This window comes from Hydractinia symbiolongicarpus, chromosome 11 (assembly GCF_029227915.1).
Source record: "Hydractinia symbiolongicarpus strain clone_291-10 chromosome 11, HSymV2.1, whole genome shotgun sequence".
NCBI lineage: Eukaryota > Metazoa > Cnidaria > Hydrozoa > Anthoathecata > Hydractiniidae > Hydractinia > Hydractinia symbiolongicarpus.
Genome location: NC_079885.1, coordinates 10,694,397 through 10,704,911, shown reverse-complemented (window position 1 = coordinate 10,704,911; position 10,515 = coordinate 10,694,397). Strand labels below are relative to the sequence as shown.

The following is a 10,515-nucleotide window of genomic DNA, read 5'->3' as shown; positions in this document are numbered from 1 at the left end:
ACTCTTAGACCCTTTCTAAAACAGTTTGTTTAGGTCCGTTTTATAGTCGTCAGGTTATGGAAACCGTTTACGTTAATTTTCTCATTAAAAATTCTGTTTTGAGGGGTAAAAAAAACTCCTGAATGGCCGTTAGGTCATATACCTTTGAAAATAAGTAGCTATTCTGTATATTTATGATTTCTATAATGGCACTAAGAACATTTGTCAGGATCTCCACTCTATGGAATTGTCGAGAATTTTAAATATATTAGCAAAATGTCAGAAACAATCATCGGACATGTTGGGAATTTTAGCTTATTGTCAATTAGAACTTATTTTTTCAAATTGACAACAATTGACTTTTGATCTTAAAGGGTTGTTTTGTTTTGGCTGCATTTTCTTGCTAAAGTGTGCCCACTTTGCCCTGGGGACGAGATTGGCGGGCGCGACTAACGCATATTAAGACAGATTTTGACGAAGCGAATTTTAACTAATCCAAGACGCAATAATCAGTGTTTATTCTGTGAAAGTCTCAATACAGGAGATATCCCTTTTGTTTTAATACACACAAAAAGCAATTGCATGTGGGTCTATCTTTGTTCTTGTAAAAATCAAAAGATATTTCACAGCTAGCTAATTTGCCGCCACATTCGTTGAATATCGCCTTTAACAGGCCCTGGGGAAGAGAACAATGCGTAAAGCGTCGGGCAATCAAGACTTAACCCTATTCTGTCCGGGGGGGGGGCGGATTCCGCCCCCCCCCCCTAACGGTTTTTTTTTAATAACTCCTGATTGCTTTTTTATATGGCTATGATACTTACTGAGTTTCAACATTTATCTATTAGACACCTGCATGCTAAATTTTTAGGTCCCATACCTTTCAGAGGCTTTGATATTGGCCATTACTCGAAACTACCCCTAAAATCTCTATGAAATCCTTATAATGGGGAAAATATAATAACTCCTGTTAGGATTATCCTTAGAACTTGAAACTTACAACACAACTTTGTTTCATGAAGAAGAATCATTTTGAATAATTATGACACGTGACTAATCCGATTTCCCGATTTTGTCGGATTTTACCCAAAAATCGGAAAAAAACGGATTTTCGGGCAATTTTTGGCAATTTTTTATCCGATCCATGTAAAAACCGGAAGATATGTTAATTTAGCTTTCAGAAACTTCAAACAGAATGTAAAAATTCGATCTAGAACAAAAGTAATTATATTTTAAGCAGATAGTGGCATTTTTAACAATTTTCAAGCTTCTGATGACGTCACAGAAAATGTGCTGACGCAAGCAAAAATTTATTGCCGCCATTTTGTTCCTTTTATGACGTACTATAAGAAGTGTGCCAAGTTATTGAGGGGGGCGGAATCCGCCCCCCCCGGTCATAGTATGTTCGAAAAACCCCGGACCGAATAGGGTTAAATGAATGAAGGGGCGCATTTTTAACTTTCTTTTTGAGCTGAAGGACGGAAGAGCCACGTTTGATTCTCTTTCAATCATTTCTTGCATTTTTCCAGTATGGCCATGTTTGCCAGCTTTATTATCTGTACGTTATTTGTTACATTCGTATCTGGAGAAGATGTTTTAACCTTGACAAATAGCAACTTTGATGCACATGCCCTGGATTCAAAGAAAAATGTTTTGGTAGAATTCTATGCACCCTGTGAGTATCTAGAGCTTGCTAGCTTTTAACTTAACTCTGTATTTGTGCTTACATATACCTATTGCTACCAAATTTGAAATTTATATTATTCTATAAACCACTTTCTGTGCGATGTAATCTTTTAATTTTGTATTGAAGTTGGGAGGAATTACAAATGAAATCACCAGAAAAGCACTGAAATGCCCCAGCAAACCCCAAACTTCAAGGTATTTGGCCAGGGTTTGTTTACCCTAATCAATATTGTACCTTGGAACCCTATATAAACTTTACACTAAGAAAACACAGTATTTATTTTAAAGGAGCACTAACAAAAAAACTTACATATATGTTTTTTAAGAACATTCTTCCATATCACGAAAATAACATTGCATAAAATGTTTTAAGTTTTTAAATTTTATTATGTCAAAATTTTGTCCCCCCTCCCCCCCCCAAAAAAAAAAGTAATAAAGAATAAAAAAAATTAAAGATATGTAATTAGCTACATTGATGGTTGCTGCCATTATCAAAGAAAAGCCAATTTGGTTTGTACATGTTGGTAATTTGTGACATTACGCAACATACATAGACCTTTTTGAATGTTTACATTTTCCACGGTAAACCTTTCTGCCTCTAACAACTTCGGGCAGGCATAAAGATGCAGAAGTTTGCTAAAGAAAGGTCTTTTTTAGTCCATTTCTTTCCACAGAAACATTTCTGAGGCTTTAAGCTATTATCAAGTGTAAATAGATAACTTCTGATTGACATATATTCATATAAAGTCGTAATGATACCTTTGTGCGAAGAAACAAACTAAAAAGGACCTCACTTCACCTTTTGCCTGCCACACAATTATTAAAGCCGAAAGGGCTTTTCTCAAAAAATCTAAACATTCAAAAAGGTTAACAGGATTTGCGAGACGATGGATGAAGAAGATCTACTCACTTCTTTGTCTTTTCAAAATTTAAATTTATTGTGAGGTTTGAGCAAGGAGACAAATAAGTTTAAGTAGAACAACATCCTCATAGAACAAATAATTTTTAAAAATTTAACAACATGGGAAAGTAGATAAAAAAAGACAAATTTTGTTTTGTTTCGCTTGATCACAAAAATTTCATTGCACATAATCATTTGAACTTTTGTTTTCAGAACTAGCAAATAAAATGAAACACCTGTTTTTCAAGATGTTTTAATGCAATAAATAACACAAACAGAATATCATAGTAAATTCAAACACATGTAATACTTTTAAGTAGTTAAATTACTCTCAGACAATGACAGGAGACACAGTGTATACGTTTAGCATCCTTTCTTACAAACGTTTACGTTCATTAAGAATGTGTTTGTTTACATCCTTGCTAAATTCTACATTTAGTAAGGATGTAAACAAACTGAACAGAAAGTCCTCATTCACGTCATGGGGGCGACGACGGTACTACTTTGACTTTATATATCTTGAGAACTAAAGTTCGCAATTATAAAATAATTTGCACAGTAGTTTGTATTCCAGCTATAATGAACATTTTGAGCACAACTTATTATAAATTGTTAGTTTTCCTTTAACATCACTCTTGTGGACTGTTTAAGCTAGAACATGCCTTTTCCTGGTTAAAGGAATTTTTATGGACAGTGCAAAACCCAGCCTCTGCACATAACTCTGATAAAAAATAAAATTAAATGGCACTTGAGTCTTAAAATCTTTTAACTTCAAGGGTTTTCTTTTCTGTGGACAAGTCAACAAATTTAAAGCGTTTTTCAATCTCTAGAATAATTTGACCCGGTTCAGGACAGGGCTAGGGTGTTTTATGAATTTTGTGAGACAAAATTACAAAGTTGAATAAAAGTTAGGTAAATTACCTCTTCCTGAACAAAAAGGCTTTAAATGTTTATAAAAGCTAATATCAAGCCCTTTATGTTATTGTTATTAAATTTGTCGCAACTTTGTAATTTTGTGAGACAAAATTACAAAGTTGAATAAAAGTTAGGTAAATTACCTCTTCCTGAACAAAAAGGCTTTAAATGTTTATAAAAGCTAATATCAAGCCCTTTATGTTATTGTTATTAAATTTGTCGCAACTTAGCAAACCATTGATCTTCAACTATTATATCCTTGTAGTTTAAAATAAAAAATCATTCCCAGTCATCCAGAAAATTCCATCATAAAAAAAGTGTTATTTGTATTTGTACATATTTTAGGGTGTGGACACTGCAAAAACCTGGCACCAACATATGAAAAAGTTGCTACAGCATTTAAAAGTGAACCCAATGTGAGTACTTTTCTTTTACCTGTGACCAACAATAACATGTAATTTATTTGTGAAATGGATTTACCTTCCATATGTTACTATAAATATACTGGTAAAATATACTGGTAAAATTGTCTTCTATAACTGTTCAAACAGTTTTGGAGGTATTTTTTTTATTATTTTAATGCGTTCATTAAAAACTTTCCAATTCTGCTTGGATTAACTGATTTGTGAGCTGATATTTAAACGATTATACCAAACCTACAAGATAAATTTATTATGTATAAACTAAAAATAATTTTAAATTTCATAGTTTTATTCAAGGTGCAATAATATTTTACCCTATTTGATAAGGCGTTTTTCAAAAATTTTATCAACAGGGAAGGATTCTCTCCCCCATCCATAGGCTTGTCCAGTTCAAATCAAACTTGAACACTAGTAGTTAGTACTTCCAAAATATCACTATTGACTTAAAATTAAATTACTTTAGTTCTACAGCAAATTTTCACATTACGTTAAACTTAATGATAGGCAATGATAGGTTGCTCAATAGAGATGATACTTAGCCCAGATCTTAAGTAACAACTTAGTCAAAAAAAAATTGCCGAAGTTGGTAAAAAATTAACTTAAATTTAGTATTTGTAAAACATTTGAATAATTGCTTTATATTAAAAATAATGTATCAATAAGAAGTCACCTAAACCTTGTGAAAACAATTAAAAAAAATTTAAAAAATAAAATGTTGATGATTTTACTTGAATATTTTGATTCCATGGCAACACTTTGGCATATTTTTCTAGGAAAGATATCTCAAAAAATCAAAGCTACATCAAAGTTATGCAAACTTGCCAAATATCAAGCTGTAACAATAAGCTTATAAAAAATTATGGAAAAAAGTTGAACCAAGAAGGAAAAACATGTTTTTTCTGATTTTTATGTCAAATTAAAAAAAAATCAGGAAGTTGGAGTAACCAAATGTCCACAGTTTACTGATCGATTCCCCTTGTTAAATACAGTTATGTTGTATGTTTCAAGTTCTAAGGATAATAAGAAAAGTTGTATATTTTCCTGACTTTTAGGATTTTAGAGGGATTTTAGGGTAGTTTTGAGTACTAACCAAGATCTAAGGATCTGGGAGGTATGGGTCCTAAACATTTGGCACACAGTTGCTTATTAGAAAAATATAAAAACTCATTAGGCATAAGATCGAAATCTCCCCTTCCCCATCTGTCCCCCTTTTGCGCCATGTAGGGTGAAACGTTGCAAATCATAACTTTAGAATCCCCCCTCCCCCTCTCTTCCCCTCTTATTTCGGGTGCAACTTGAAATAATTGCCACAGTCCATTTAATAAATTTTTAATAGCAGCCCCTTCTAATAGCAGCCCCCCTTTTAACATAATGTAATTGTTCACTTTAACTGGTACAGAACTTCGTGAAATTCCATTGAGATATAAGAAAAAGCTATACTGGGCCAGCTTTTCAATAAAATTGATGATGACGGTGTAGATGATGTGGATATAATCAATTGACAAGAAAGTTTATTAACTTTTATTAAACATTATTTCTTTTTTAGTGTGTCATTGCAAAAGTTGATGCTGATACAGAAAAGGATCTAGGCACAAGGTAAGTCTTTCACACTATATACTGTCAACATGAGGTAATGAGGACAAACTTGATGCTGAGAAATTTAAGTTTGTAACTGACACATTCTAGACGAAATTGGAAAAGGGTCATTAATATACCTGGTCCAATGATGATTATAATAAAATGTTGACTTTATGATGTAACTAAGTTTTTTAATTAATTTATAGATTTGGAATCAGTGGTTTTCCAACAATTAAGTTTTTTGGAAAAGATAACAAGGAACCTGAAGAAGTAAACATTACACTTCCTTCTACCCGCACCTGTATTAAGGAGTATACTTTGATAGAATAACCAACTTTCCATACAAGTCTAGTGAACTCCTCCAAGTTAAAAAAAAATACAGCCAAATGCATCAGATATAGTGACCACTTGCTTATAATAGCCATTGTTTATGTGTCCCAAGTATATAATTTTTAATTTTTTATCACTTAATTTTTTTTTTAAAGTATTCTGGTGGAAGAAGTGAACAAGATTTTATTGACTTTATGAATGACAAATGTGGAACAAACCGAGTGTCTGGAGGAGGGGTTAACGATGCAGTATGTAGCTACACTTTTTGTTTTAATATATATTTTACAAGAGGGAATTGTTTCTGCAAGTTTATTTTTTTACAGCCATGTAATTACTTACTGTACTATAACATTACAATGAGTTTTATTAAAGGGAAATATAATTAATATATTACTAAATTTAAAACCATTAGTAATTTTAAAAACTAGTTCTTAGCCCGTGTGTGGAAAAATCCACTGGTACATTTGTACATACTTCATGCATCAGATTTGTGTCTTTTCTATACATTCTGGACATTACTTATTATAAATTTTACCACCACTTGTTTTTTAGGCTGGTAGAATTGATGCATTTGATGAGGCTGCTGCAAAATTCATTACTTCTCCTGTAAGAAACTCACAACAAAAATAAGACTGAATTATAATATTTAATTTTTATAATTGATATTACATTTTGCTAAAAACAATTATTTTTATTATAAAGTGCATTTGTACATTTTGATAAGAAAATCGTCAACAAGATTTTTGTAGAATATTCAAGTGTCCAAATCTCATTTAGTTATAAGCTATGAGATAACAGCAAACACTTTCAAATAAATAATGGCCTTAGCCTTTAAAATCATTGTTATGTCATATGTTAAAATGATTATTTATTTTCTACCATATTTTTTAATTTAGGATGAGCGAGACAATATCCTTGCTGATGTTGCATCAACTGTTGCTGGCGAAAGTGATCCAGAGTAGGTCTTTTTCAAACGATGGATTTTTTTATTATTATGAAAATCTGATAAGCCAATGACAATTGCAGAAAAAGACATAATAAAAATAGTTATAGAGCCCAGCTCTCTAAGTCAATTTGAAAATGCATCAACATTAAATTTCCATCTATCCCTGTAATGCATTCTAAAACTATGAAAAAAATGATTATGACTCGAATTTTACTCTTCGTGAAAGAACTAGAGTGTAACATATGATTCTAATTTTTATTCTTTAAAAATGTCCATGCTGGAATTAAAGACAATTTGACCTACGCCTACTAAAAGACTGACACAAAACGTTGGTAATTACGGTGGCAGCTGCGAAGACTAATGAAAGCTGCGAATCTAACTAAAGTAAAAAAAATAGGTTGCTGGTAGTCTGGGAGGCTTTGATGCGTTTCTCAAAAATAGAGCTTTCTTAAAGATTCGATTATTAGTTTGATCACTCATCGATTAACTATATATAAAGAAATTGTGATATGAAAAAGGTTGTGATTGCAGCAAATAAAGATTTCAAATTTATTATTACAATGCAATGATTATCCATGTTTTTTTTGCAAGAAGTGATTTTATATTTTCTGCTTTAGTCATAAGAAATCTGGCGAATATTACATCAAGGTAATGAAGAAGATTCAAGAGAAAGGAGACGTGCATGTTACCAATGAATTGGAACGTTTGACACGCATACTTGGTTTGTTTACATGAGTTTTTTTATTAATTTTTATACACTAAAGTGTCAACAGAGTGACGGCAACTGCAATCTCCTGAATAATCTATAAATAATGAACCCTCATAAATTACGAGTTGGTTTTCATACAGTGTTAGTATTTTGTCATCATAAATATTCTGACGACTGGCTTAGTGTAATCCTTTCTCCCTCTCTCCCTCTTTGTTGTATATCATTCTTTTTTCATCCAAAGCTCACCATTTTGTTGTTTTTTTGTTAGGCGGAGAAATGACTGCTGAAAAACGTGACAACGCATTTAAAAGAAAGAATATTCTTGGCCAGTTTGCTAAATCCTTGAAGAAGGACGAATTATAATTTTCTCGTCACAATTTTAAAGAAGAATTAAAGTGGATTTACCTTTGATGACGTCATCAGGACATTTTATTTATTTTGTTTTGTTACTGTTTTTACACGAACTCAGTGTTAGTAATTTTTCAAATTGTCCTTCTGATGTATTGTCAGAATTGTTATTTCAACAAGATATACAATTTAGTATATAATTGATGTTTTATATTAAATTTATCCTAAATACGCACATTGCTAGATATTGGACTCGGTATACATACCAAAATACATGAATTTTTTTACCGTATTTCAACTTTGCGGAAGAAATCTGCAGGAGTATCACTGCGCAAAAAGAAAGATTCGTCCAATTAAGCTGCTTGGAAATAAATGATGCAAATAATGAATTTTTTTCCTTAATTCTAAAGTACCTAACCTTGGATCTTTTATTCAATGTATTTCAGTGGTTAAAAGGCTTCATATCTCATATGTTAAATGAAAACAAGATGCGCGAAAAAAATAGTATATTCAACGGATTTGCGATAAAAATCGCGAAAATTTGATGTATTAAGGTGCATGTCTGATACCCTTTATTGTTGACAAAAAAATTGTTTAAAAATTTTAAAGTGGATGGCTATGGCTAAGCATGACTTGATGAACAACCTTGCCTTCAGAGCCTTTTTCTCTTTCTTAGACGAAGGAAATGAAGTAGCCCCGAAACCTAGGTTGAAAGCCTGACCACTTTAACTGATAATTGTAGTAGATGAAATATATAGTATTTAGTAGAGATTGTTTCTACTTTAAATTTTTGGTGGAAATTCTAACCAGCTTAACGTGTACAACTAATCGTACTGCAATTTTTTCTTGTGTTTTAGAATAGTTGATAAAATAATAATAATGGATTACCCTCAAGCTTTTGTCTCGATCATCGTGCTTTGTATATTTGTCGTGGTTGGGCTACCATTATGGTGGAACACAACGAAAGTATACAGAGCTGATCTTCCACATCAACAAATAGCAGCATTAAAATCATCCATAAAAGTGCTACAAATCAGACTGCAAATTTATACTGAATCTGAAGCAGCAAGTCTAATGGAGGAAACTCGTTTACTCCAAACTAAACTGAATGAAACTTTCCAGTATTTTCAATTTGAGGTACATGTAACACGCTTGGATGTTTCTTCTAAAGAAACACAGAATTACTGTTCCCTAATGAATGAAAAAGATGTATCGTTAACATATCATATTTTCTTATTGCAAGACAAATCAATCATAAAAAGTACTACAAAATACTGCAAAGATGGGTTGAAGTTAATAATATCCACACCTGAGAACCACACTTCGTTATCAGAAGACATCGTTGCTTGTACTCGTGCTTTGCTCCCGGTGGAGGAGATATCATCTATGCCAACTTTATCAAGAAAGAAAACATGGAAGTCCGTGCGTGGCAAGCATACCCTGAAACCGTCAGCAGGTTATCGCTTGACGTTCAACTTAGCGATTGCTAATCCTTTAGATTTCTTGCCAACTTGGGATATAAAAAATGCCATTAATGAAAAGTTGCAACCAGTGTTAAAAAAGTTAGAGTTTATGGGTCCATTTCATGTTTCTTCGCAGGTTTTATATTTTGCGGATGTTGGTATTACCCCTTATAAAGATGGCAATGTTTTCTACGTTACAAAGACCAAACTACCGCTTTTCATAAATCCGCTGGAATCAAGGTTGAATACATACACATCAACTGATGCCAATTTAAATTTTATAGTTTATATACCTCCAAACAAGTACGCTCCGTTAGTTATTAAGTCAAAAAAATCTTACAATGAACACTACACCGCATTTCATAGCCCCAGATGGGGCGGAATTCAGATTTATAATCCGTCAAATGCAAGTTTGTTGAATGAAAAGTTTACAGTGCCGATTGAAGAACTTATGAAAGTATTTATAGTACAGTTACGTAATCTGCTTGGAATTACGGTACCGGAAGATTTACTAACAGATGAACTTTCAGATTTTGTGCGAATGAAGTTGCTAGTTTACAAAACGTTCGAACATTTAAGAGAAAGCATTTCTACTTTGACTTCTTTATCCAAACTCTTGGATGAAATAGCGAATATAGTAATTCGCGATGATATTAAAGAGTTAATCGAGACATCTGTAAAAAATATCGAATCTGCGGTAACAGCGTTAAGGCATGGACTCGTAAGTGAAGCATACACGCATTCAAAAACAGCCTTTGTGACGTCAGAAAAGGCATTTTACGATGCTTCCTTGTTGGCTTTATTATATTTTCCAGACGATCAAAAATATGCGATTTATGTACCGCTGTTTCTGCCGATAGCACTGCCTGTTTTGCTGTCGTTCGGTAAGGCTATCAATTGGTTAAAAAATAGTCCTGCTGCAGATAGCAAAATCAAAAGCGAATAATTTTAATTTTTTTGTAATATAAATGTTTTACTGCCTATATTACGTGAACACATGCGTATTTTGTGGATGTTATTACTGCGTTTTTTCGTTTAGCCCTTAACGACGGGTCACGGGCGTAAACCGCCATAACTCCTGAGGACGTCACGGTCGTAAACTGCCATAACTCCTGAGGACGTCACGGGCGTAAACATCCATAACTCCTGACGACTAGGTTTTCATGAAAAATTTTCTGAATGTTTTAGAAAGAAAACGAATTAGATTAAGCGATGGTGCCCAAGATGAATCGTTAGGTCTC

The 10,515-nt window shown here is 32.7% G+C and overlaps 2 protein-coding genes across 2 annotated transcripts; both read left to right on the top strand.

Moving 5' to 3' along the window:
* The first annotated feature begins 1,425 nt into the window (after positions 1-1,425).
* LOC130614094 (uncharacterized) lies at positions 1,426-8,011 on the top strand. Its single transcript, XM_057435490.1, has 9 exons — positions 1,426-1,651; positions 3,824-3,894; positions 5,447-5,496; positions 5,685-5,748; positions 5,964-6,056; positions 6,361-6,414; positions 6,705-6,766; positions 7,372-7,475; positions 7,732-8,011. Exons 1-9 carry the CDS (start codon positions 1,507-1,509, stop codon positions 7,824-7,826), a joined length of 738 nt encoding a protein of 245 aa, XP_057291473.1. The 5' UTR covers positions 1,426-1,506; the 3' UTR covers positions 7,827-8,011.
* Positions 8,012-8,536: 525 nt separating this feature from the next.
* On the top strand, positions 8,537-10,292 carry LOC130614093 (GPI transamidase component PIG-S-like). The gene has a single exon (XM_057435489.1). It carries the CDS (start codon positions 8,691-8,693, stop codon positions 10,218-10,220), a length of 1,530 nt encoding a protein of 509 aa, XP_057291472.1. The 5' UTR covers positions 8,537-8,690; the 3' UTR covers positions 10,221-10,292.
* Positions 10,293-10,515: the final 223 nt, after the last annotated feature.

What these genes read in the sequence shown, in the direction of transcription:
- LOC130614094 (XM_057435490.1), top strand. Translation starts at nt 1,507, where the DNA reads ATGGCCATGTTTGCCAGCTTTATTATCTGTACGTTATTTGTTACATTC. An exon ending in CATTTAAAAGTGAACCCAAT is followed by an intron (nt 3,895 to 5,446) that starts GTGAGTACTTTT and finishes TTTCTTTTTTAG; the next exon opens with TGTGTCATTGCAAAAGTTGA. An exon ending in GCTGGCGAAAGTGATCCAGA is followed by an intron (nt 6,767 to 7,371) that starts GTAGGTCTTTTT and finishes TTTCTGCTTTAG; the next exon opens with TCATAAGAAATCTGGCGAAT.
- LOC130614093 (XM_057435489.1), top strand. Translation starts at nt 8,691, where the DNA reads ATGGATTACCCTCAAGCTTTTGTCTCGATCATCGTGCTTTGTATATTT.